This window comes from Truncatella angustata, assembly GCF_020726525.1.
Source record: "Truncatella angustata strain MPI-SDFR-AT-0073 chromosome Unknown BKA67scaffold_3, whole genome shotgun sequence".
NCBI classification, from domain to species: Eukaryota; Fungi; Ascomycota; class Sordariomycetes; order Amphisphaeriales; family Sporocadaceae; genus Truncatella; species Truncatella angustata.
This window is the reverse complement of record NW_025763383.1, coordinates 959,388-985,994: the sequence shown is the minus strand read 5'-3', so window position 1 is coordinate 985,994 and position 26,607 is coordinate 959,388. Positions and strand designations below refer to the sequence as shown.

At 49.5% G+C, this 26,607-nt stretch overlaps 9 protein-coding genes across 9 annotated transcripts; 6 read left to right on the top strand and 3 right to left on the bottom strand.

The window, feature by feature from the left end:
• Positions 1–292: 292 nt before the first annotated feature.
• BKA67DRAFT_534154 (FAS1 domain-containing protein) lies at positions 293–1,608 on the top strand (the record flags this gene model as incomplete). The annotated part of the gene is made up of 4 exons (XM_046099816.1): positions 293–404; positions 455–1,223; positions 1,276–1,452; positions 1,533–1,608. The coding sequence occupies 4 exons, from the start codon at positions 293–295 to the stop codon at positions 1,606–1,608; spliced, it is 1,134 nt and encodes a 377-aa protein (XP_045959487.1).
• An 82-nt stretch (positions 1,609–1,690) lies between these two features.
• BKA67DRAFT_559860 (uncharacterized protein) lies at positions 1,691–3,022 on the bottom strand. Its single transcript, XM_046102424.1, has 2 exons — positions 2,529–3,022; positions 1,691–2,456 (listed from the first exon to the last, which is right to left on the bottom strand). Exons 1-2 carry the CDS (start codon positions 2,727–2,729, stop codon positions 2,034–2,036), a joined length of 624 nt encoding a protein of 207 aa, XP_045959486.1. The 5' UTR covers positions 2,730–3,022; the 3' UTR covers positions 1,691–2,033.
• Positions 3,023–4,969: 1,947 nt separating this feature from the next.
• BKA67DRAFT_534152 (Alpha/Beta hydrolase protein) lies at positions 4,970–5,929 on the top strand (the record flags this gene model as incomplete). Its single annotated transcript, XM_046099815.1, has 2 exons — positions 4,970–5,145; positions 5,203–5,929. 2 exons carry the CDS (start codon positions 4,970–4,972, stop codon positions 5,927–5,929), a joined length of 903 nt encoding a protein of 300 aa, XP_045959485.1.
• A 96-nt stretch (positions 5,930–6,025) lies between these two features.
• Positions 6,026–7,968, bottom strand: BKA67DRAFT_229592 (AAT family amino acid transporter). The gene is made up of 2 exons (XM_046095624.1): positions 7,356–7,968; positions 6,026–7,305 (listed from the first exon to the last, which is right to left on the bottom strand). The coding sequence occupies exons 1-2, from the start codon at positions 7,871–7,873 to the stop codon at positions 6,123–6,125; spliced, it is 1,701 nt and encodes a 566-aa protein (XP_045959484.1). The 5' UTR covers positions 7,874–7,968; the 3' UTR covers positions 6,026–6,122.
• Positions 7,969–11,264: 3,296 nt separating this feature from the next.
• On the bottom strand, positions 11,265–11,993 carry BKA67DRAFT_534150 (uncharacterized protein; the record flags this gene model as incomplete). Its single annotated transcript, XM_046099814.1, has 1 exon — positions 11,265–11,993. One exon carries the CDS (start codon positions 11,991–11,993, stop codon positions 11,265–11,267), a length of 729 nt encoding a protein of 242 aa, XP_045959483.1.
• A 1,007-nt stretch (positions 11,994–13,000) lies between these two features.
• BKA67DRAFT_515775 (Endonuclease/exonuclease/phosphatase) lies at positions 13,001–16,225 on the top strand (the record flags this gene model as incomplete). Its single annotated transcript, XM_046097751.1, has 2 exons — positions 13,001–13,244; positions 13,353–16,225. 2 exons carry the CDS (start codon positions 13,001–13,003, stop codon positions 16,223–16,225), a joined length of 3,117 nt encoding a protein of 1,038 aa, XP_045959482.1.
• An 879-nt stretch (positions 16,226–17,104) lies between these two features.
• BKA67DRAFT_229443 (uncharacterized protein) lies at positions 17,105–18,529 on the top strand. The gene is made up of 5 exons (XM_046095623.1): positions 17,105–17,395; positions 17,453–17,530; positions 17,582–18,236; positions 18,293–18,392; positions 18,453–18,529. The coding sequence occupies exons 1-4, from the start codon at positions 17,365–17,367 to the stop codon at positions 18,324–18,326; spliced, it is 798 nt and encodes a 265-aa protein (XP_045959481.1). The 5' UTR covers positions 17,105–17,364; the 3' UTR covers positions 18,327–18,392; positions 18,453–18,529.
• Positions 18,530–18,672: 143 nt separating this feature from the next.
• BKA67DRAFT_657164 (uncharacterized protein) lies at positions 18,673–20,747 on the top strand (the record flags this gene model as incomplete). Its single annotated transcript, XM_046107069.1, has 3 exons — positions 18,673–19,874; positions 19,930–20,204; positions 20,260–20,747. 3 exons carry the CDS (start codon positions 18,673–18,675, stop codon positions 20,745–20,747), a joined length of 1,965 nt encoding a protein of 654 aa, XP_045959480.1.
• A 3,700-nt stretch (positions 20,748–24,447) lies between these two features.
• BKA67DRAFT_515906 (ammonium transporter AmtB-like domain-containing protein) lies at positions 24,448–26,062 on the top strand (the record flags this gene model as incomplete). The annotated part of the gene is made up of 4 exons (XM_046097764.1): positions 24,448–24,537; positions 24,599–24,921; positions 24,982–25,659; positions 25,711–26,062. 4 exons carry the CDS (start codon positions 24,448–24,450, stop codon positions 26,060–26,062), a joined length of 1,443 nt encoding a protein of 480 aa, XP_045959479.1.
• Between the last annotated feature and the right edge of the window lie 545 nt (positions 26,063–26,607).

Sequence of the window (26,607 nt, the reverse complement as noted above, 5' to 3'; positions counted from 1 at the left end):
CATTGGCTGGTTCTCAGACCACGAACAATGGTGTCTTTTCGTCATTGGCTTCTATGGTAACTAACGCAGCTGGTGGGCTCGGCCTTCCTCATCGACACCATGACTTCACGCTGTTTTGCCATGTGAGGCAGCCCGGTCCATGTCGCCGGTTCCGCAACCTGACGAGGTGATAAAAGGGTTCATGCCTCCCGTCACTTTATCTGGTGGAAGCTTTCTCTTTAGAAACTGTTGCTGGGCCTTTTCGACTAACCAAATTAGTCAGCTTCTGGAAAGAAAAAGGAAACAACTCACAATGCAGCTCAAGCGAACTATTACTCTGGCTTTGGCTGGCGTGGTTAATGCTCAAAACCCAAGTTTGAGTGACGCCCTTAATGCTCAGAACTCCAGCTTGTCCACGTTGAATGGTATGTTTCTCATTTGGACTCGATATTTATCCCATACTTATGGAGGATAGGTCTTCTACAAAGCACCGGTCTTGGCGGCCAGCTCAGTCAACTGAGCAATGTGACCATCCTTGCACCTAACAATGACGCCCTGAGTGCTCTTTTAAACAACTCCGATGCTGCCGCCAGGCTCGCCGACAATTCAGCTCTGGCTGCATTGTTGAACTACCATATCCTAAACGGCACTCACTATGCTGATGCTTTTGGCAACACTTCTGCATTCTTGCCGACATACCTCACCAACCAGTCATACACAAGCGTCACTGGAGGCCAAAGAGTTGAGGCCCGAACCTCAGATGGCAACGTCACATTCTTCAGCGCCTTGAAGCAGAACGCAACAGTTGTCACCGCCAACTTGAACTTCACTGGTGGTGTTATACACATCGTTGATGGCGTTCTGAATATCCCTTCAAACCTGACTACAACACTCTCCAATGCTAACCTCACGGCCGCAGCCGGTGCTATCAACACTGCCAACTTGGAGGGTACCCTCGGTGGTTTGAGGGATATCACTGTCTTTGCTCCGAACAACGACGCCTTCAACGACATTGGCAGTGTTCTTGCCAACATCTCGACAGAAGACCTCGGAACCGTTCTCGGCTACCACGTTGTCGAGAACCATGTTGCTTACAGCTCCGACTTGCAAAACTCAACTTTGACTGCGACCAACGGTGATAAGTTGACCATCTCCGTCATCAACGGTACTGTTTATGTTAACGCTGCACGCGTGACTGTTCCCGATATCTTGATCAGTAACGGCGTTGTTCATGTCATCAACCAGTAAGTTTTCAGCTGCACCCGACATTGTATCGCAATGCTGAATAAATTACAGGGTCTTGAACTCCGACAACTCTACCGCTACTCCTGACACCACCGGCACTGGACCTGCTTACTCTGGTGCTTCAAGCGGTACCGCTGGTGTGCCATACACCAGTGGTGTCGCTACTCCGACGACCACCTTCCCCGCTGCCACATCAGGAGGTACTGCTGCTACTAGCACTAGCAATCCGTAAGTAGACCCTAAGCGACGCTGATATCTTTAGTTGATATTGTCACTTTTTGAAGAGTAATTACTAACTTCGGCTATAGTGGAATGCCCATGAAGACTGCTGCTGTTGGTATGGGTGCCCTCTTCGGTGGCGCTGCCATGCTTGCCAATTTCTAAACTTGTTTGTTACCTCTGGCGCAGAGTACTTACTGCCTGCGCTATCCGCAGGCTCTTTTTGGCTAGATAACAGTTGAACAATATGGATCTGATTGGGGAATTTGGTGTAAAATATTCCTTGCACGAGTTCTGAATACTACTTGAATTGTTTAACTTCATATATTTGTGCTCTGTACAGATTGCGTAGAGATGAATTGGGGATTTCTAACCGCTTGGAGTACTTAATATGGTGCGCAAACCTTGCCGTTGTATGACAAGCTTAACTACTGGAGCCAAAGTGTCATTTCTCATGATGGTCCTTGCACTTATTTTTTATTACTGTATTATATTTGTACCACCTGTAACTTGCCAACAGGGAAACTTAATAACTATGAACTGGGTCTGTGCAAGCCGCATCCCTACGTATATTCCAGTAGCAACCCTCTCTACGTAGCAATCGATCTCCACTGCTGGACCTCGAGTTCTGAGATCTCCCTCAACTTGCCCACCTCTGGAGCGTTTCCAGTAAGCGCACTTGTGGCTATCTCGGTTGCGCGCGTCACGGCGCTCTTATTCGTCAACAAATACGTTGCAGATGTGGTCCTGACCCTGATGACGCCGATTCTTGGGTCGTTCTTCGATCCATCGTGCTTGCCATCTCCCAAGTCGCCCAGCCATGCCTTGAGAAAAGAGCTGTAGTACTTTTTGACGACCTCACGATCCGTCTCTACGTGCGCGTCGCCGGCAAATGACGCCCACTGGCCCGATGAGTCGATGAACGAAATGTTTACATGTGGGTCGGAGGCCAGCTCGTCCGTCTTGTGAGATTCGGTGTTTGTGACAAAAACTAGATCAATATCGCCGGATTCCTGAAAAAGTTTGTTAAAGCTGTGGATATTTTCGACTACTAGAAACACATGGTAAGTCTTGTCTGTACATACTTTGCCGGATAATCCCATGCAACGGGAGACTAGCTTTCCGCTCTTTGCATCGCGAGTGGTCATCATGCCATACTTGCAGGCCGAGATAAATTCGCTCAGGTCCTCGATCTTCTGCTTCAGCGGTACATCGTTGTCCTTGTTCTTCGCGGTTGATGGATCGGCAATCTTGTCGCCGGTGTTGGTGTTCGAGAATGGAGACATATTGAATTGGTGGAATCGGTAGTTTCGATTTGAGTAGGTCTTTTAGTTATGGTCTCCAGGAGATTTACAGGAGAAATTATTGTTGTGATTTTGTGATGATGAGTCTCAGAAAGAGTATTCTCAACGTGTGATGTTCAATTGCATTTACATGGTGCAAAGCTACGTCATGATTTGAGGGTGGGCAGCTTTGTTTCCCCAAACAGGACTGTCATAATGACGTCGAAGTGAGCAGTTTTATATGGTCGGCCAGAGCTCTCAATTCAAAGTATAAATTTGCTTTGGCAAGAGTGTTATATACAATCGTGTGAATGGGCTGGCATGCGATTACCAAACCCGAATTATGCTGTCGTGACAGCCTTCGGATCCCCTCTACAGCCCCACTTCAACTCCCGAACGAGTCAGTTACGCAGTTATATCTAGCCACGTCCATACTATAGCAATACTTCATGGTAGAATTTGCGTGCTACCCAATTTGTTGCCAAATACAGACATTTCTGAGCCATAATCACCTGGCTGTATTACCTGAGCCAGTGATGCTTTCACCGTCCCACAACTAAACTCTATCGGAGACGCATTTCTCCAAGGCTCATCGCGCTTGTCACCTTGGGAGAAGTGCCATGTGATACCAGCTCCTGAAGGTTGAGTTCATGCATGATGAGTGAGTAGACAACATTCCCTGTGTATGTGGTGGTTGTAGTTATGGTGGTGATGTTGATGACCTACCGATGCTCATAATATTGCATGAAGGCCCAAGGAGGTCTGTATATGCTTACATATTTCTATTTATGACTAAATATACACCTCTTTTGGATGGCTGAACATTTTTTTGGGTTTGTTGGGCTTTTCGTGGTTGGATTACGATGCACGGTCTAAGGCAGTGGGATACCAATACATTCATACTAGCACCTATGCTATACTTATGTTAGTGGTCTAAATATATATATATGGCCAAACTACGATGTTCTTATTGGAAAGTTGTTTTCGATACCGAGAGTATGACAGCCTTTCACATTAGTTCACCGCATGATCGTTTTGAGAACCACCATACACTCTTTTACTAAGGTCATCCAAGCATATAAATTTATTTATCACGCAATACAAACTACAGCAATGTCATCGTTGCAGTATTTGAAGATATCATTTGATCTATCTTGGACAATCTATCTCTAGTATAAACGGAATATCTGTGCGGCTCCCAATCATTTCGTGCCCTAAATGAGGTTCCGTGGATGCTGTCTTCAAAACACCCGTGAGACAGTGCAAGTACAGTCGCGCCTGGCGAGATAAATAATCAACGCGACTCCAGTCACATTATGTACTAAGTGCGAGTAGCTTTAAGAAGATGAAGGAATCAATTAAATATGAAGTTTTTATTTGGTTTGTTGAGCTTCATAGCTGCCTTCCAACGGATTTGGTTACTATAAGTAAATTTATCTATTTGACAAGACTCCGAGTCGCTCAGAACGTCAATTCATGAAGTATCAACTCTGAATTAATTCGGCAAGCTTAGGTGATAGAGCCAGTTGTTAGGCCTCTGAATATGGAAAAGTAAACAAACCTGTGTTCCTGTCGCAAATATAGCTGTGGCCAGGAAAGTCTTGCGCCATCCAGCTGGATGTGTCAGTGCTAAGTAAGTTATTTGTTCAAGAATAGACAAAATCTCCCGAGACCTCTCAAGAGCAGGCAAGAACCTGTTAAGGTAATCATCTGTAGAAACATTTGCTATCTGCTCTGGCGATAATAGAGGTCAATCATGCTCGCTACGAGTGCTGTTGAGCGCGGTCTTGGTAATGTCAGGGTTGTCGAGTCGCCTTCAAGCTACTGCTGCCATTGACTGCGGCTGCTGGTATGTTAACGTCCGGTTGCATTGAAAACAGTCTGAACAGACTGCTGCATAGTTTGAAGACGTTTGTAGCCGTTCGGAAATGAAGCTAGGGGAACTACGAAGTCGAAAAGAACAGTTCCAGGTGCGAAGTTTTGGAGCCGGGTCAAATAAGCGGGGATTATACGAAGTCGGCATACAGACCCACCCAGAACCCCGCTATAACCTTTGGAAACCAGAATGTTTAACATGTCGGCGTTACATCGTATTCTATGTCGGTAAGGCCATCCCGTCAATAGCCTCATTATTCTTACAAGCTTGTACTACAAACATTGTAATATAAAGATCGGCCTGGCCATGGAACAAGAATAGGAATCTCAGCATTTGTTTCTTCAGCAAATTGCCAAGACTATTCAACATGGCAAACTACACATGGTCGTTTGACCCCATCCCTTCCGCGTTTCCGCAATTCGCTGTCCCTAATGTCGCACTATGGAATGTAACGAACGGTGTTGATCTAAACTACCAGATTCAATTGTCGTGGCCTTTGGATTGGGCATCACGCGATGTGAACAACGTCACCGCACTGCCTATGTGGGTGATTTATTCAAATCCGACTTCAAGGACAATTTTCTAACCAGTGTCTCTCAGGTACGTCTTAGATGGCAACGCCCTCGGGATGAGTGCAACCGAAGCCTGGCGGCGCCGCGACGCCGTCGAGCTCGCGCAACCGGACTACGTTGTCGTCAGCATTGGGTATCCCATCACCGGCTCCGTCTACGGAGCGCAGCGCAGCATTGACTTCCAACCCATGACACCCGGAGAAGACCCACCGGCTGTCCCCGGCGTGCGTGAGGGTTCCGACGACTTCATTTACTTTCTCGAACACACCCTGAAGCCTTTTGTGGCAGGCCAGTTTCCCAACGTGTCGCTCGGTAGAGAGGCGCTTTACGGACACTCATGGGCGGGTATGTTTGTCATTTATGCGCTCCTGACGAGACCAGATCTGTTCGATACGTTCTTTTCCAGCAGTCCTGCATTGTATTGGAATGACAAGTACTTGCTCAATCACACGTACTGGCTGAATGAAATTGAAGTGCCTGCCGAAGAGGCTGAGAAGCCTGCTTTCCGTCTTGCATATGGCGATCTGGAGCAATATCCTGTCAGGCGGAGAACGGAGACCGACGAGCAGTGGGAGTTCCGAGAGAGCTTGTTTGCCACGTTTGCCATGGCGGACAACTGCAATGCGCTATACGAAAGCCTGAAGGGGAACGAAAGATTAAGAAATGTGGTGCTCAAGGAATACCAAGGGAGCGATCATGCGTCTGTAGCTGCTGTGGCGTTGGCCGATGGGATTGATTACTTTGTGGATTGGTGATTTAGATTAGAGTTGTCATAAGTGTAGTGAGTAATTCAAGTTGTGCTGTGCTGTGAATGTTTAATGGCGCCTCATGATGAGCGTATATCACTTGCGTGCGGACTGCAGGCTTGGGATTGGCCAGCTATGTATCTATAAATGCCATCGGTTTCGAACAAGTTAAGTGCACCATTCAAGAATAAAATAAGTGCTCTCAAACGTGTTGTACATCCCGTTTGTTGCGCTTGAGACCAATCAAATGCAGTATCTCGGTCCAGAAGCCTGTCGGAGGCCCTTCGAAAGTAGACTCATACGCCTCCACAATTGGTCTTTCCCATATCAGATCCGCCTCACGTGGCTTTACCACCTTAGTACGGTGAATCAGCTTCCAGCCGAAAAATAGGATTGGGGCGAGGATGACCATTGTGTAGTAGATGAAGAAGTTCTCCACGCTCCAAGGCTTGAAGCTGGAATAACCGTATGTGAACACAATGGTGGTCATGCCACACAAAGAAATCCAAGCGCAGTAGGGCTGGCCCCAGCCGTAATAGGGGAAGAGCTTACGATCGACTCCTTGCGCCTTGCAGGCATAGTAAAAGAAGAGGTAAGTAACCGACATGGTAATATAGTCGATGATGCCTCCAGCAGTGATCAAGTTCACAAGCCAGTTCAGTACCACACCCGAGCTGCTGGACACGGAGAGGAACGACAGGAAGGGAAAGATCATGACGATGGCGATGCAATAAATCGGTACACCGTTCTTTGTGCATCTGCGCAGAAATCTAGGGGCGCGACCTTCCAGGGCCAAACCGTAGAGATTACGGCTTGCGCAATACGTGTAGGTGTTGCCAGCGGAAAAGATACTCGTCAGCATAAGGGCATTGACAAGGTGAGGAAGGCCATCGATGCGGAGATTCCTCATAGCGATGACATAAGGCGATGCCGCAGCTGTGCCAGCTCCCCCACTCTCTCCACCAAGAATTGCCAGGAGCGTAGGGTCGTTGTAGGGAATAACGATACCGACGCAGAGGGCGCCAAGCATGAAGAAAATGCCAAATCGCCAGTAAACGGTTTTGAAAGCGGCCTTGATATAGACACTGGGACGCTTGGCCTCGGCAGCGACCATGGCAATATACTCCGGTCCTACGACGCAAAAGGAGGCGGACCAGAGCGCAGCCAGAAACCCTTCCCATCGACCCAGACTGCCGGTACTACGATGCTCAGCAAATGGACCTGGATCAGACCAGTATCGAAATCCATATGCATCATGGTCAGGGTTGCCTCCGCACATTGTGATTAGTGTGAAGAAGAAAAGGATAAAGATCAGAATGACCTTTCCTCCCGACAGCCAAAATTCAGCCTCTCCGTAAGCGCGTACCGCCAGGACGTTCAAAGTACTATTCACCATTAGGGCTGCCCAGACAATCGTCTAGTTAGGGTAACTTACGCATATAATACGATGCAAACTGCACATACTGCGGCTACAGGAATGTCATCACGCCAAAAGGACAGAACCAGGTTGATGGCAGTGATTTCATACGGAATCAGTAGTGCCTCGTAGAAGAAGAAGTTCCAGCCGACCATGAAACCAAGAGCTTCATCAACCCATTTTCCTGCCATACGGATGAAACCACCGCTGACTGGGTGAAGCGTAGCCATCTCAGCCATACCATTATTGACGAGACCAAGCAAGCAGGCATATCCGCTATAAGCCAAGAAAAGACTGGCTGGACCACCTTGCATCAGACCAGTGCCAATGCTGACGAATAGAGCCGTGCCAATGGAACCTCCAATCGCAATGAGCTGGATTTGACGATTGTCAAGGCGGCGCTGTAGTTGATCGGCATTGTCAGAAGAACCGTGCTGAACATCAATGCTGCCGGGAGTCTCCTTGGATGCTGAGAGCACCCTGGAAGGAGACTCATTTCCGATACTATCTGACTTCTTTCGTCGGAAGGCGTCCATGATGTAAAAGCCAACTGCCTTTTCACAGAATTTTCTTCAATTGAGCAAGAAGCGTACTTCCAAAGGAAATCCAGAAACGGGCGATCAACGGAAATCATGGTTCTTAAGGTTCCTGGTAGGCAACGGATTGGAAAATGGCCTATCCACATTTGCGGGCCCGTCCTCCGCGCCGATGACCCCCTCCCCCCCATTTACTCGGCGGGTCCCACAAGGAGAGACACCGTTCTCACCTCGTCGCCTACACCAAGCGGCGCAAGAAGGCAATGAGGCACACCCAGAACACCACGTAACGACATGATTTTATCCTTGAAAGTGCAGATTCTAGCCTGCATGTGGCTTAGCCTGATCCTTGAACATCTGTAAGCTTGCTTTGTACGGCGCATTAGCTATGAAATTTGTGCTTGGCGGCTAGGGGTTCGATTTTCAAAGACAACCAATCACATGCAACTCTTGTCTTCGGTTTGCCCCTGTGCAAATAAGAGATATGGACATTTACACCCATGAAAAACAGTCTGCAAAAAAAAAACCCTTTTTAACAAATCAGAATTGATTACGATACGAGGCTATGGTGAGTCCGGCACAACACCACGTACGATAGGCCCCTTGCAATATTGTCGACGTCGTTTTGAGTTGCGGCTTGATGAGGTCGGCAGAGGCTAATGCTCAACAGAAGAGCTTCCATTGGCCATTCATCAACAAGCCTAGGATTCCTTTAGGAATGGTCACACGACACCAGCATTTTAGTCAATTTCCAGGGTCAAGTCTCCCAAACTCTTACATACCATATTAATCGCGCAAAAGTCGGTTTGGTACCTTATGGGCCGACAATAAGTTGCCGCCAGCCCGCTATCCTCTTCGTTTGCGGCAAGCCGCGGATATCAATGTTCTATGACGTAGATTGTTACTATTGCGGCTCTTCTGCCCCGGTCAGCTGAGCGGCTATTATGTTATGGCTTCTAGGCAAGCATGTTCATATCTCAGCTGCGAACCGACGATGAAGCATGCCGAGACCCGCGAGCACACAGTCGCGTAATACTTGGCACGTCTAAGGCGATGGAATGAACCGGGCGGGGGGGTTGATGCATTGTGAAAATCGCCTTGTGTTGCACAACATCACCTGCTGTCATCCGCGCTGTGATTTGCCACAATAAGGAAGTGGTATAATGTGGGTAATTATGATACATACAAGAGTAATTCAGCTTATCTGAACTGAAGATACGTTATCTCACTACGGAGCACTAAGTGTAGTCATGACAGGGCTGTACCAAGGATTTTCACCGACAACCTTGCCGATGTGACGGGCAGTAGTGTGCATATGCCGGGATGCTTATCAACACGGTACGTACTGCTTATTTTGCGCCAATACATACCATCACCGTTTCGCACGGCACAGATCAGAAAATAGGTTATAGAGTTGCAGTCCTTATAGGCATGGGCGTACTATGGTACGCGCCGTCTCGGCCGTTAAAGCCGCCGGTAGTGTTACCCACCACCAGTTCCTCCGCGTCCAGTTAGGCGAGACCCATTTAGCGTGTTCTCCCCACGTTTCCCCAGCCAGGGCTGAGTATCAATGCCCGTTATAGAAGTGCTAGCCAACAACTCTATCCCGGGGGCGCATATCAACTGAACAACGTGCCGGGTTTATCATGCACACCTGCAGCACCTAAGGATTATGGCCGATGCAACAACATGACGACACGTGACCGGGCGAATACCCGCTGCTTCACCGGAGAGCTGGGCTTGGCTGTACTTAGAAAGCTTACAGTGACAGAGTTTGCGACACCTTTGGCCTACATAGGTGCTATGCGATAGGAGCCTCAAAGTGCGCGGAGATATCTCGGACAGTTGACAAACAAAGGATGGATGTCGTGAGTGAGAACCACTAGTCATCCCGGGTACGTTCATCCGTAAGTGATTGTGACCTAGAACTCTGTTCAACGAGGCTGAACGCTGCTTTGGTCCCAGCTCTTACAACGTGCACAGAGGTGGCCGATTTCGTCTGGAGCAGACGTTAGGTAAACGTTGCGGTCGACTCATGGGCAGTCGTTAAAAGGGTTGCGTGTCATTTTCTAATGTAGCGAGCAGCCAAGGCAATGATTATAAGGTATATGACCCCGAGTACCATACCAGCGCCGGCTGTATCTAGCTAAGACTATCAAGTCGTACTTGTACCCACGTGAATGTTTCTGATACATGAGAATCATGTTGATTTGCCGGGCTGTCGCTAATTTCGCTTTGAGCAAAGAGTGATATAATCGTTTACGAAGAACTGATAATCAGAACCCCGGCACGCGTACGTGGCGCAGATTCGCCAATCTCATCATCCCTTGACCTGTTACGTCTTCTCACTAATGTCCCCAGAGGTGGGTGCTCTCGTCACAACGTGGCACTGAGCGGCTACTGACAAGGGGTACGTCGACCGAACTAAGAGGTCTTTGGTAACAAAACCGAACTTGAGAACTCAACTACAGGGGGCTCTCACGTAACCGGGTGCTTGCGTCACTAGGAGATGGGCATTGCAGCCAACGGGACCCGTAGAGCTCCAGCTCTACTCCAAGCTCTCTTCACAAGTATCAAAGCCGCCACTAGGTGTCCTGACGTTCATGATTAGTGTTGGCAATTAGTAGCAGCGCGAAATTCGTTATCGCCACGACGTATCCTTATGTAACTGGGTTCCACCCGTGTACGGTGCATTAAAATATGACTGGAATTGTAACGCAGAAGCGTGTGCTATCAAGTAATCTCCGAAGCTGCCACGGTTGAGACTCGTCGGGTGAGCCATCAGCAAAGGACAACCCCAGGTCAGATTGTCGGCGTAGGGGGCCGCATTGTCGACATTCTGATGGAATTTGTTCCTCGATAGATATGACGAGAATATTTTCCATATCTCATCATTGGCCTCTAGACCGGAACGCAAAAGCCATGATGCTCCATTGTTTTCATCGCTAATTGAAGAATGGAAGAATATACCGCTCGCAAGCGCTTTGCCTCCATAGATCGAAGAGCTAGCATACGACAAGGCTTTATACAGCGCACAGACTCGGTGACCACGGAGACGTGTTCTTGGAGCTTACCTGAACGGATGGGGTAGTGACGGCATATAATGATATTCACTTCCAAGTCTCCCACGGCTCTTATTCGAAAGGGCCCATTTTGAACTGGAAGTGGGTTGTGAAATTGATGGCTACGTATCCCTATGATTGCAGCAGTTTCCGCAGAGATGACACAAGATGTCGTGTTATCGTCCCATGCCTTGCTGTCCTAGGCCAAGTCCGCCACACGAAACCCAAGAAAACGCCCGCGATGGACAAGGCCACGCTGATGATGCAGAATGCTGACCCAAAACCCCTGTGTCCTTTTTCGTCCCCAAACGCCGGTACCCATGTGCTTATTAACGCTTGAACAACTCATTGATTCCAATCTGTCTGCCCCCAAACCCCGAGGCGCCGTGTGGCCCTTGGCCTCCCTGGGGCGACAGGGCCGTTTGTCTGGGTGGCTTGGGCAGCGTCGCCAGCTTCCACAAGTTCATGATGCTGTTGACGTGGGTAGCGCGGGGATTGTCGCTCGAGTCGTGTATGAAGAGGCCCCAGATCTTGAGTTCGCCATCGTGGCCACGGCTCTGAGCATACAGCATCTCGCCTTGCTGCTCAAAGTTGATGACCTTTGCCAGATCCATGATCAGGTTGTCGGTGGTCTTGCGATTGAGGATGAATATGCAGTACTCGAGGTTTGTCTCGTCGAGCCCGCAGGCGAATAGCGGGCCTTCGGTGTTGGCCTTCTCGAATGCGCCGCCGTCGGGGGAGTTCTCGTAGGTATAGAAGACCGCGTTGGAGGCGATGCTGTGGATCTTGGTGATGGAGGGGATGTAGCGCTTCAGGACGGTCAAGTTGATGTTGTCAACAGAGCGCTGGGCCAGGGCGGGATTCGGCAGGGTCTGGGCGGCCGTGTAGCCTGCAGTGTCGGACTCATAATCTGAGGTGATCTGCTGGGTTGCCAGGTCGGCTTGTTGTACGGCGAGGTGCTGCGAGCGTGTTCTTTGATGGCCATGGAGGGTGGGGTGTGCATGTGCGGATGAGCTGTTCTGTTGGTTGTTGCGCTTCTTGCGCGGTGTGGAAGACATGTTTTCGGGATTTTGTTCTTTGTCTTCGTCCTGGGATGCCTAATGCCAGGTGGGGATTGAGGCAGCGTCGCCGACTTGGAGCTGTCCTGTATGTATCGTGTAATGTGACGTTGGTTTGGTCGTCGATTACAGCAAGTATTGGAGGTTTGGGGAGTTTGGGGATGGTGTCTCGTTGGGCAGGCAGGAGCTGCTGCATGGCCCAATGGTGTCCGCACCAACCGTGGTGTTGGAACTTACAGTAGTAGAGATATTACAGATCTGTACCTGGCAGCTCCACAGCGGGGAGCCTGCCGATAAATTACCACGTACAGACGATGCCCAGCTTATCGGCGCTTGTAAGCAAACTATGCACATACCCTGAACCGGCCCTGGACCTACCCTGAACCGGCCCTGAACATAGCCTAAACGCACCCGCAACACACCCTGAACGTCATCGCCATGCTGCCACTAACTGAACCAACCTGAGCAGCCCACGGATGGATGTGATACACACTCGTACAAGCCAAATAGATCACGTTGCACTCTGGAGCAGATTCTGCACTACGTCGGTTTGATTTCATGATGCATTAGTAGCTCCCAATCAACACGAACCGTTACTGCATTTCTTCATGTGCCAGCGCTTAGGCTTAACTCATAGTTGCTACCACCAACTAAGTTAAGTTACCTGCAAGCCACTGAACCCCTCCTACGTCACTAAAATCGCTGCGCTTGCGTCGGTTGCCATCACGCGGCTGTGGCATTTGGACTGGGAAAATTACTTCACCACGTGCAGGTCCTATCTGAATCTGCAGCTCCGAATACCTGTATAGATAGGTATATGCCAAGTCAGGCAGGCATATAATGGGATCCCCCTCATAACACCGGCTTATATAGTTTTCTTTCTCAGCCCTCCAGACTCTCACCAAACTCTTCCTCTCGCAAGACTGTGCGCAAGAGTCCCGTGTCGCACTCCCGCGGCAGAGGCGTCCAACATGGCTGCAGAGGGCAGCTCGTCGACGCAGCAATCCATGCCGGAAACCGACGATCTCGAGAACGACCTGACCCAGACGTCAACACAATACTCCTTGTCCCGTGCTCTCCATGCGCGCAAAGACGAGTTCGTACGGCCGCATCGCATACGCATCAAAGTTGGCTCCTGGAACGTCGCTGCTTGTCCCGGAACAGACAAAGATCTCGCTAGCTGGTTCGTGGACGGAGAGGGTGTCGAGCCCCGGTTCGATACACATCTGGCCGACCAGAGCCTCAAGGCTAGTGGAATCCTCGAGGACGACACCGGAGATGACCAAGACTCGGATGCCGACGACACCACATATGTCGACGTCTCGGGCAGGCAGGACAGCCATAAAAGGCTCAAGCCAGCGTCTCAGGCGGAAAGCCACACCGACGAGCCAAAGATAAGAGTGGTTGGTGGTTCAGATATCGGACTATACGTATTAGGGCTACAAGAGATCATCCCGCTCAACGGCATCGCTGGGTACACAGATACCACAGCGACAGAAAAATGGAAGGCGGCACTGGAAGCGGCAATGCCGCCATACTACAAACTTATAGCTGCGCAACAGCTGTCGGGCCTCCTGTTGTTGATCTATGCCTCGCCTGACGTCGCAGATACTGTCTCCAATGTCTCGACCGTGTCCGTAGGCACGGGGCTTTTTGGGTACATGGGTAACAAGGGGGGCGTGTCAACACGAATCGTCCTCGGTGAGACGACAAGAGTTGTATTCACAGACTGTCATCTGGCTTCCGGGCACGACCAAACGAACCTGGAGCGCCGGTGGTGGGATTACAACAAGATATTATCGCAGACTCAGTTCAGCCCCATCTCCCACAGCGGTGTCTCAGAAGACGAGGCCGAAAAGATCGGAGATGAAGACTTTGCTTTCTGGTTCGGTGACCTGAACTTTCGTCTAGATGGTCTGCCAGGGGACGACATACGGCGACTGCTTATGCTGCATACCCGGGGCGAATACGACCTAGCCAACAAGACACAGAAGTCCCTGTCGGACAATGATGGTGTCATTATCATGCAAAACAAAGACCCCAAAGACGGAGATGGTACCGATACGCCAGGTATGCTATCACGCGAGGCAAGCTTTAATCAAGATGACAGCGACGACGAGAACGCGGAACTTCCGGATCCCAACGATTTTGTACCGGATCCTCATGATGACCCTGCATCTCTACAGGCTACACTGGATTCCCTGCTGCCTCACGATCAGCTGGCCACAACTATCAAAGATAGAAAGGCATTCCATGAGGGCTGGTCGGAAGGTCCGATCACCTTCCTTCCTAGTTACAAGTACGACATTGGCACCGTAGGGTTGTTTGACTCGTCGGAAAAACGCCGCGCCCCGAGTTGGTGTGATCGCATATTGTATAGAACAAAGACCGATTTGGATAAGTACAAGACGAAGATCAAGGAAGAAGAGGAGTCCAAGAAGAAAGATGAGGACATGAAAAAGCGGGGAATCGACGCCGCAGCTGATGACGAAAGCGTATTGTTCGACTATGATCCGGATAAAGACACTTCATCCCATTCAGTAAACGATAGCGCATATGATTATGACGAATACGATGAAGATGAAGTGGCTGAGGGCGAGGGCCAAACCGTTGTTACGAAAGAAGGATACGAGGATCATATCCGTCTTGATTTATATACTACTCACCAGGGCATTACGAGCAGTGACCACAAGCCAATTGTCGCGCTGTTCACACTGGACTATGATGCGGTCGTGCCCGAGTTGAAGGCAAAGGTTCATGCCGAAGTCGCACGAGAACTAGATCGTGCCGAGAACGAAGGACGGCCTGGAATCACGATTGTGGTCGATACCAAAGAAGGAGGACACCACGAAGACCAGGAAGACGATGGAAGTGGTGGAGTGGACTTTGGCGATGTGGAGTTCATGAAGCCTATAACACGAACCTTGACCGTTGCTAATACTGGTGGAGTGCATGCCAAGATCGGCTTTGTGGCAAAGCCAGGCATTGATGAAGACGAAGCTCGCCAAGCAAAGAATTCCTCGAATCCCGAGTGGCTAAGCGTATCCTTGCGTCACTTTTCTGACTCTACGTCCCAGGGACCCGAGATAGAACCCAAGACCGAAACCAACGAAATCACGCTTGAACCAGGCGAGACAGCATCAGCAGCTCTGACCATCTCAGTAACCTCTCTGTCCCACCTCCAGTCTTTAAATTCCGGTACCACGTCGCTGGAAGACGTTTTGGTATTACGAGTCACAGATGGCCGAGATCACTTTATACCAGTGCGTGCCAACGCGGCACCTTCTTGCTTTGGTCGAAGCATCGAGGAATTAATTCGGGTTACACCGCGAGAGGGGGGCCTTAGGGGGTTCGTCTACAAGCTCAGAAAAGACAAGGACGATGTCAAAGAATGGAAGGGTGGAAGTATACCATATAACCTGAATCCGCATTCATCATCGCCGCCAGAGCTCTACAAGTTGACTGCCGCGCTCGAGGCCTTGGCAGAACGCGTCACGGCAGACGAAAGCATGGTACAAGAAGATGAGGCCAAGGTACCACGTGACAAGGCAGGATGGCCTTTTATTGACGATTCGACGAATGTCGAGAGTGGTCACATCTCAGCTTTGATTCGAGCGCTGGATGTTGATGATCCCACCAATCTGCTCGATGCTTTGCCCAAGACGGAACTTTCCAACATCACCAAACTCGAAATTGTCGCCAAAGTAATGCTACTCTTCCTGCGCTCCTTGGTAGATGGCGTAATACCTGCACCTCTTTTCGCCAAAATCGAGTCCGCCCTTCCCGCAATCGGAAGCTCAGCTACCTCAACTAGACCCGCGAAGGAGATCGAGGACGATAAGAGTACCATTCTTGACATCTTAGCTGCGGCCCCTTACCATAATATCTCTTTCGTTTTCGTCACGAGCATGCTCGCTAAGTTGGCCGCGGAAATCACACCTTTAAATCCCAAGGAGCTGGAACTGCTTAATTCAGATGCTAAGAGCAAGGGCACGGCAAGGAAATTGAGCTTCCGTAGGAGCATTTTAGGTGCAATCGGCGCAGGCGTAGACCAAGCAGCCATTCAGAAGAGGCTAGCTTGGGAAAACATGGTAGCTGAGATCTTCGGCCCCGCGGTATGTAGAACCGCCAATGCAGGCGGCGATAAAGGCAAGGATAAGGAAAGGAAAGCAAGCGAAGAGCGGATGAAAGGGCTCTTGGAGTTGTTCATGAGGAGGAGAGATGGAGTATAGAGCGACGGAGTACAAATAAAGTATACCATCAATGGCGAAAGAGTCCTTTGCGGATATGTTCATGAACACGGGTGTCCACTGCACTTCACAATCGTAACGCATGCTGGTACAGAAGATTTGACATAGTGAGTCATTGTGAGAGTTCTCATATAGACTCGCCGACACTATCTAGTGCTCGAATTCTTCCTTATGGGCGTTACGGCTCACTGAGTAAACAAGCTCTCCCGTTACAACCAGCCAGCCGATTAGTTTGGGCTGTTCGACTCAAAGGAACCGCACTTTCATTTCTTGGGCGCACAACACATATAACCATTACAAAAAGGCTGTGATACTCCGCCTGTATCGCCTAATCCCGTCGCATTTATGCCCACCTGCCCAGAAGCAAGCCGCTCCGTGAAGGTGGCTGGAGCTGAGGCAAGATATATTTCCAGCATAAGAGACCGACCCTGCTTGCTTTTGCTTGCGCTAATTCACCGTCAGCTCCGCATCATACCAAATAAATTGGCTGAACGCCGAAATAGTACGTACATGGCACTGGCTGAAGATGTTGGAGATGGTTTGGGTGAAATCTTCGCTGGTTTTGAAGACATACTAAATTTGCGGATTGACAATTTCTAAGAATTCAATGCTCGAGAATAATATTCGATAGATTACTTAGCCAGGTACGATCATATAGGAACAACAGCATGATTTATGTTTTTTTAAATACCTTTCACCTAGATGAATCAACTCAAGCCTGCGTTGCAATACTTGCAAGCCTACTTTGTTTTGCTTCACTGAGTATATCTCGAGAAGTGGCGACAGGTATCTAGTCGAGTAATTATGCTGCTGAGCAGGAAAACGCACGGTGATAAGCTTGGCCAAGTTTTACGCAGCTGCGCAGAACATCCTGCTACCCCACCACCGTCAAGCCACCCTGACCTCATTGTATTGGGCAGGAACATGGAAGGTAAATTCGCGGTGTGCTTGGGTTAGACTCTGTGGCCTAAACATGCCTCGAGGAGCGTTACCGTATCGAATCTTTGATAGCGCTTTAGTGCAATTTAATACAGTTCGGAACACTACATTTTAATGGTCCAGAGAGGTTGTCAGTCGTTTCACTCATGTTCAGTATCGCCTAGCCGGGCTTTATGTGACAGATGGCAAAAGATGCCTCAGGGAAACCCCAAAGCAAGTCCCGCACCATGAGACATTGCTTACTTCATCCTGATAACGTTTTGAATGTAGTGGAAATTGACCGAGAATGCGCCACCGAGCCATCGTTGTTATATTCGATAACAAAAGAATATCGGAGCCAGACAGCGTGTATATCAAACCTTAATGCATTGTTTCGACATTGGATACTAACCATAATAGATGACCATGTAGGAAGCTCCACTTACCGGTACAACGTTGCGATACACAATAGAGGGGGCAGAGGTTACGAACCGGATGACCCTCATCCTGTCTATGCGCCTTCGAGTTCTCAGAGAGCAGTAGCTAGGGCCAGCCAACTGTCCTTGAGAACATTTCACGGCCATTTCTGGGATAAAGATACTTTACTCCAACCCCTTGCTTCTCAAACTGCACCATTACCTGTACCGCTAGATCTGGATACAACTCTGTATGAGAGCTTCAAGAATACCACTGGTACAGAGCGATCAGACTCGGCACATTCTTCATCGATACCATGCAGTCATGCGACTTCAGTCGTCTCTCATGGCCCGAGAAGCCAAGCCGGGTCGACTCCAAGTCAGGACAACAGCGCATGGTCTAATTCGTCGTTCCCTTCGCCCCAACGGTACTTATCGAAGAACATAGTTGTTGCTGGTAGTACGAAAGGGAAGCCATCACGCCCAATAATCAACAGGCCGCTGTTGACTGTGGACGCGGAACCGAGCAGCTCTAAGACTGCGGACAACGTATATGCGTTTCTAGATTCTTTCAGACGTACATCTCTACCAAGTAGTTCTCATGATCGTCATGAATCGGCCCGGCTAGACTACGTTTTCGCAGAGTTTCAACGCGATTTGTTCGCTACTTTCAGTACGAAACCGATAGTCTCGGCCCACGCTGACTGGGAGCTAGAAAGCAGTTCCTCTTTCCAAAGCACAATATCTGACGATGGTAGTGATTATAACTCCATCCCCTCATCACATCAAACGATACCATCAGTGCGGCCGAGATTGTATGTGTCGACTCTGAATGGTCTTGACAGAAGTTTCGCATCCACTGATCTTCTAGCCAGGCGCTCTGTACCTCCAGACTCGACCCTCCTTTGCGAATTTGTGGAGTATTCAAATTGCGATGTTGCCTTCCATCCAACAGAGACGGATCAGTGGATTGACCATGTGATAACACACTTGAGAGGCGTGTTACCTCGCAAATGCTTATGTTGGTTCTGTGATGATTTTGTCTTCGATGCTACGAGAAGTCATGTCGATAGAGAGACAAATTTCATAAATCGAATGGAACACATCCGAGATCATCTCGTCTATGACCATCTTACAGTACGCGATATTCGCCCCGACTTTTATTTTTGGGAGCACCTCGAGGAAATCGGTTTGGCTACTAGCAGGGTATTGACAGGTGCCAAGCCTTTGGATGAAGTTCCAGCACCCTTTGTTTCTGGGATTTATGCGCATGACTTTTTGCCTGCTGAACAAACCAGGAAAGCAGAGCGACTGCAGCGTGTTGTGGTTGTGCAAGACAGATCCCACATCCGTGCAAGGCGCACACGCTATTCCTTTACCAAGACGCTCAGTGACAACAACAGTGCTTCCGAGGCAAATAACCGCCACTCAGGGACCTGCGAAACGGAACCACGTCCTAACATACGGCTTCCAGAAGTGCTTTCTCACGAGGCCACGAGAACCATGAGGCCAAATGACAACCGACCAGCGGGTTCTGTGCATGTGAGCCGAGTCAATGATCGCCACCCGCCCAACCAGCTTGTGACGCTCCAGGATTCAGCAGCGGGTACAACACATCAGAGACACCATGTGCAAAATCGCAGTTCTGCCGACATCGAACTCACTGGTACATCATATTTGGAGGAGGTAGGACGAGGCAGCAAGCATGCCACGGCGCCAACAATCAAACCTTCCGCGGACATGAGTTTCGCTAATAGCGGTTACGGCTCACAGTTCATCCAGGCGGACAGTTTGACTGCGACGTCCTCTCCATCTCTACAGTCGTCAATATGTTTGAGTGAGAGCTCCTCGAATGCATCCGAAGAGCTTCAACCGCCAGTGAATCAGATAAAGCAGGAAATGGTTGAGAAATTGATTGAATATGTGACGCGATCTTTACAACCTCAAAGGGCAGACCGTTACAGCCGTATAGGTAGGCATAGAGAAGAGCCATTCGATCAGCCATCATCATCGACATCTTCATATACCTCTTCGTCAGCGCCGCAATCTTTTATATGGGCTGGTGCCCGAGCGACGGGTCATCTAGGCTCATCCAAAAAGAGGAAACTACTAGACGATCTAGCGGAAGAAGAGGGAACCGACGAGGATGAGGACGACCAGCATGAACAACCTTCCGCAAAGGGTAAAGAGAGACTTGTGGCAAAGTTTGCCTGTCCTTATTACAAGAACAACCCGTCAATATACAAAGACCGGAAGAATTGTTGCGGTCCTGGGTGGCCCGCTGTTCATCGAGTGAAGTCAGAACAGCACCATATCAGGCTTTGAGAATGACATCAGCTAACGTGGTGGCAGGGAACATCTTTATCGACAACATCAGCAGCCAAGGTTCAGATGTAAGCGCTGCTGCCGGAATTTCAAAGATGACCATGCTTTAGAAGTGCACCAACGCGAAGTGGTACCGTGTCCCATTCGGGCGGCAGAGCCGATCGAGGGTTTCGACGAACACCAGATGGCCCTTCTCCGATCACGGAAACAGCCAACGCCTAAGCCAACTGAGTTCCAGAAATGGCAAGGAGTATATAAGATACTGTTTCCTTGGGTTGAGGAAAAGGACATACCTTCACCATGTGAGTTGTTGTATCCGTCTTAAAAGGGAGATGGTGACATTAACGTCGGAATAAGTCTACGACATGAATGAAGTTCAAATCGCTTCGGATCAACCTACTAATCAAAAACACAACAACCTCGAAGAAGTGCAACTGCGTGTCAGACAAAGTTTGGAAGCAAAGCTTAAGCCTTACTTGAGTGAACAAATGGCTACAGATATTATTGGAGAAGTTCTGGAAGATCTCGCAAAAAGGTTCTCCGGGGAACACCCTGTAGAATCGTTGAGTTCAGAACTGCCTCCAAATCCTGCTTCTGTGACGCCAAATTCTGATGAGATCCCCGACTGGTACAACCAAAGCCAGCATAGTTCCGATCTGGATGGTATCGACATCAGCTTCTTTGCCCCATTCACAGACCTAGTGGGCAGGGACTTTGACATGAGCTTTGCAGAAACGCCGCAAAGCTTCTCAGCCCATAACGATGTGGACAAAAGAAGTCTGGATTCTGGTTATCGCTCATTCAAACCCCAAGGATCAGGAACAAGGGCGTCAGAGCCCATGTAAACACAGAACTACGTCTGCCTCGAAAACCACGATATGAAAGCATTGAACTCGGTGTGTTGGCAAGCGGCAGCGACGGAAATTATATCCAGAGCACATATATTCAGTACTTGCAAAGCACTACGTTGTGGAGACTAATTCTGAGGGTCAACCCAGAAAATTCACAATGGACAAGTGGGAAACTCTGCCTGTCGCTATGGCGGCGTCGTGCGTTATTACTGTCACTGTGCAATTCTACATAGCACACACAAGCATTTGCCAAGACGCTTGTCGGTGGGTCACCACTCACAGATGGAAGCCCTCTGGCTGGACCCATGTGCTGCAACGAAGCCGGCCGTTGGAGGACCGTTCGAACCCGATGGCCACAGCAAATTCTATGTGTAATGCTATTGAACAAGTGATACAAAGTCCCCCCTCCCCCAATCAGAGCTCGAGCGCAAAACAGGAAACGCCAATCAGTTGAGAAACTAGGATCAGACTATCATCGGACGAAGGTGACGCTAGCAGTTTTCTAACGGTGGTTCTTGCGAAATTACCCCCCTAAGACCGCTGGCGGGAGCGCTAGCCGAAAAGCGCTACGGGTCCGTACAAGCCCAGATAAGGGGATCAGCATTCCCGAAGGTCTGGTTAGTCTAGCGAGCTGGACTGCGTGAAGGGTCCTTCGGGTATTACGTACAAAGACCATGGTGAACACCTCGTAGGGCAGAGAAGTGGTAGCTATTACTTAATAGCAAGAAGGCTTATATCAACCTTAAAGAAGGGCTTTCGTGGGAGATATAGACGTGTCAAACTAAAAGGGAAGCGAATCAAAACAAAAAAAAATCATAGGGAACGCGCTGTATTAGCACTACATCATGACAACTACCGATATCCTCACGCATGAAACGCGACACGTTTGCCAGTATTCCGGGCTCACTGGCTTGTCGACGACGCTTGCTCGGCCAGTTTAGCACAAGGTCGAGCTCTTGACTGTTTGTATCTGAAGCTGCCGTGATTGCCGCCGCGGTATCGGCAGTGTTTAACGTCATGATGGTCATGGCATGTACTGAGCAGCACGAGTGCTGACCTCTTTAGGAGGCCAAATTATGTTCCAGAGCGCCGCTATTGTAAGGGCGGTTGCCTCTGAAACATGAAACATATGCAGGCTGTGTATGCTGCTAGACAAGGTTTCTACACGTGCTTGGTGAGGTCTTCGTACTAAGCGTACTCAGCCATAACCGAGATGAACACTTGCTCTGGGGAGAACAGAGCCCAGAAAGATAGAATAATGCCTTGAGCGCTCTGCAAGCACGCAAGGCACGGGGATCGGCTTCTGTTCATGGTGCTAAATGCTAGAGGACGCGCCGATTTGGCCTCGCAGCCTAATCGGCTTGGGAGCAAGGATGAATGAATATTGCCGTTTGAGTGGCTTTACTAGGGCCCCTGCTCGGCGTTCGCCATAGATCAACTGTCATTGGTTCTTGAATTTTCTTATCTCTAGGCGTTGTGGACCCGACAGCTTGGCGACTTAGCGAGATGCGCTTTTCGTCTTTAATCCTTCGACTGGCCAGTAAAGGTGTCTTTGGCCGAGTTACCAAGCAGGATGGTTTGACAGGCGCGTGTCAAGTTGACTTGGACGTCCACGATCCTGGGGAAACTCGTGACGGAGGGCAGTACTCATCCAACATGTATCGAACTCTGAAGCCTCAGCTGAAAGCGCCATCGAAACACTAAGCGTGGCGCCGGTGTCCTGTCATGCAAGAATCCTACCGAAATGCAATAAGGATTCGACGGCCACCATTGATTGTCATCGGGGTTGTCAAGCTGTTAATGGCGCATGTCGAGTGCCCCAGACTGAATGTCCCAGAGTCTGCTCCGGATCTCGGGTACGAACCATTGTCAAATTCCTGTGATACCCATACTTACTGGGTCAAAGGATCTAGTATCGAGGTTATCCTGTGCGAAACGAGCACGATGAGTGAGTTGATGTGGCAATGAAATAGGTAACATTGAACAAGATAAAGTCCATATTGCATTCAGGGAGTGGAGATGAGGCGGGGAGACGGAACCCTGAGTACTCCACAGTCGGCTGCCCGCCGATGCGGTCTTGCAATACCAACTAACTGGCGCCTGTACACCCTTCACAAGATTCACAATACCCAAGCTTGCTGTTGCTCCGAGTTCATGACAGCAATAGATTTCCCATCGGTGTCCCTGTCAGAGAAACCACACAGGTCTCAATTTATCATAACACAAACAAACGCAGGCACGGGTTTGTCATCATCACCTCGAGGCTCAAGCTGAACCCCTCATGATCAAAGGTTTGTTCTAGTCAGACTAGACTTGGATCTCAGCCTGTGTACACTTTGCATGCATATATGTAATCCGTACGTGGATCATGCATTCAACGGTTGAGACCATTAAAAAGCAACATCCGATTGCTATTTGCAGCTTTCGAGTCTACTAGCCTAGCCGTCTTTCACGCGTTCTAAGGCTTTGAACATCGAATCGTGCAAGTCCAATGTAGCCGACTCCCACTTTCAGACAAGTCTCGATTACGATCCAAAGTACGATGTGTCAGCTTGATGCGTGGTTGCCCTGATGCTCATCTGTTCTGGAATAAAGTTTTCTCCAAGGACATTGCTTCCCTGCCGTCTCACAGAGCCCCCACGGTTTCATAACCAGGACGAGACCCAGTACCACGTATGCTCGGCCGCCCTGCAGGTGCAAAGCCAGCGAATACGCGCAGGTTGCAATTTCGATACCTGCAAAACCCATCTGTTCAAATCATGTCAACAAGGGTTTTTCCAATCATTAAACTAACCGGCGAGCGGAGAACGTAATAAGACTCTAAGATTTCCTCCTTCGAGAGATCTGATTCCACCTATCTGAAGCGGTGATTGTATACCCTATTACTTCTGGATTACGGGAAGTCCACCGGCGTCATCGTCTTTTCTGACCATGACTGGTTCACTCTCTGTCACACCAAGTGGTACTTTTCTCAAGTTTTATTCAGACGGGGTCCATCATCTCGAGCACTTTTACGCGGCAACTTCCATTCTCAATCTCTGGAAAGTTTCCAGCAGACGGCGGAAACAGGTGGCTCCTGGGATGCCGAGCATGCTTTCAATTCCTCTCGTTTGTATCATGAATTATGAGGAGCATATTCTCCTCGAACCATGGGCCTGCCTGAGCCCAAGTTCGCCAAGGTAAATAATATTGAGCCGAATGATCATGGCTTGCAGCGTCCCGCCCGGGACCTTGGTGTACACACAGAAGTGCCCGGAGGACCGTTGCTGTTTATGGCCTTATCAAGGGTCCCACCCACTAGCGTCAATGGTCACTTCTCAGAAGACTTATGGACCTGCAGGGGTGTCGCACCTTGTTTGGATGCGCATCTCTCACATCTATGGTGCGCTCTGCTGCAAGGCAACTTGTAAGAGGATGGGCCCATCGCTACATCTAATCTTGGTACCTCTCATTTCACCCGGGCGATTGTTCGTAGGTAGGAAGCTCCAAGGGCCCTGTCCATATTTAGCTTACACATGTCCCCAGCTCAACCAGCGTTGATCTTGCCTGCCCTTCTCTCTTCTCACGCCTATTCAATCACCTTTGAAGCGAAACGACACCTTGAGCAAGTGTCTTCAAGGTCATAGCGCTTCATCTACAACCTAAGGCATTTATCTTTCACTGACAAGAGCCACCCCCCGCTACATTCGACAAAATGTCGGCTGGTTTATATGTTGAGGAGTACAATGGCACCATTGCCACGGGCGGTGACTCGCTCACCGAGGACCTGAACGTCTACTACGAAGTAAGCTACAGCAGGACATCCAGTCCTCTCTTGACGCTTTAGCTGATTGCCTCGCTTGCAGAGTGGTGACTTTGCTTGGATCATGACCTCTTCGGCACTCGTGCTGCTCATGATTCCCGGTGTCGGTTTCTTCTACTCCGGTCTCGCCCGCCGAAAGTCAGCTCTATCACTGATCTGGCTGACGATGATGTCCGTCGCATTGATCATGTTCCAATGGTTCTTTTGGGGTTACAGTTTGGCTTTTACACACACCGGAAACAACCCTTTTATTGGCAACCTGGACAACTTTGGCCTGAAGGACGTACTAGGTGCGCCTTCGGTTGGCAGCACCAAGGTTCCTGATATTCTCTTTTGTCTTTTCCAAGGAATGTTCGCGGCTATTACGTAAGTTCATTTCCCTGTTACTCAATTCGTACGAAGGTGTAAAGACTGACATGTCTCAAGGCCGGCTCTTGCTATTGGTGCCGCTGTTGACCGAGCTCGCATGCTACCTTGTATTGTATTCATGCTGGTATGGTCCACCATCGTATACGACCCCATTGCTTACTGGACATGGAACTCCGCTGGTTGGTCTTTCATCATGGGTGGTCTCGACTTCGCTGGTGGTACTCCCGTCCACATCTCCTCCGGTGCCGCCGCGCTGGCCTACTCTCTTATGCTCGGCAAGCGAACTGGCTACTCTAGCTCTGCCGGCCTTCCTTACCGCCCTCACAATGTGACTCACGTCATTCTTGGTACAGTCTTCCTATGGGTTGGCTGGTTTGGTTTCAACGGTGGCTCTGCTCTTGCCGCTAACCTCCGTGCTGTCATGGCTTGCATTGTCACTCATATCGCCGCCTCTGTCGGAGGAATCACCTGGTGCCTTCTCGACTACCGCCTGGAGAGGAAGTGGTCCGCCGTTGGTTTCTGTTCTGGTGCCATTGCTGGTCTCGTCGCCATCACACCTGGTTCCGGTTACGTCGCTCCTTGGGCTGCTGTCGTCTTTGGTGTTGTCGGCGGTGTCGGATGCAACTTTGCTACCAAAATCAAGTTCCTTATTGGCGTCGATGATGCGCTCGATATCTTTGCTGTCCATGGTATTGGTGGTATTCTTGGCAATATCTGCACTGCCTTCTTTGCTGCGTAAGTCGCATGTTAATCACACGAAAGAACTCGTTTACTGACATCAACCAGTGACTACATTACCCACCTTGATGGTTTCTCCGTCATCCCAGGTGGTTGGGTCAACCACAACTGGGTCCAGCTTGGCTACCAACTTGCCGATTCCGTCGCCGGATTCTCTTACTCCTTTGTTATGACCTGCGTCATTCTTTTCATCATGAACTTCATCCCGGGTCTGAGCCTCCGCGTCTCTCCTGAACAAGAGGATATCGGCCTTGACGATGGCCAGATGGGCGAGTTCGCCTACGATTATGTTGAGCTCCAACGCCACACCAGCGACATTGTTCCCGGCGAAAACTTCTCCGCTGAGCACCATGGTAGCTCTTTGAAGGGTGGTGAAAAGAGCCCCACTGAAGTCGTCTAAATCTTCTTTGGTTGGAAAAGAATTGTGAGCAAGAGGCCAAGCAGGCTGGTTGCGTCATTCAATGGAGTGATACGAAGGCGTCGAAGACGCCGACATGGTACATATGCATTTTAATTTGGAATCCTTATTTGGATACTATTGGATATCCGCCCCGCGATTGAACATAGTTTAGAACAATATACCCCGATTTTTAACTCTTCGCACCGTACATGTTACTATAATAATTACGCCGTCTATATGCAGATTGGAATGTCTGCAACTGGAAGTATAGGTTGGGTTTGGAATGGGTTTCGTCAAAAACATAATGAGTGGAATCAAGTTTGAATCATACGAATGACTTTCCAGGAGGACTGGCCTGACTAGTCTTTTCGCAAAATTTCAAGCCGTTATTTGCCACCTACAGCACTGCAATAACTATCACTTGTATCAATCGGGTTTCTTTCCCGCTGAGTTCTGTGCTGATTGGGATGAGCGAGTTGCGACCATACGCGCATCAGTATCATTTCCAGGCCATGTTCTAACGAACGATGATTGGTCCGCCGTGA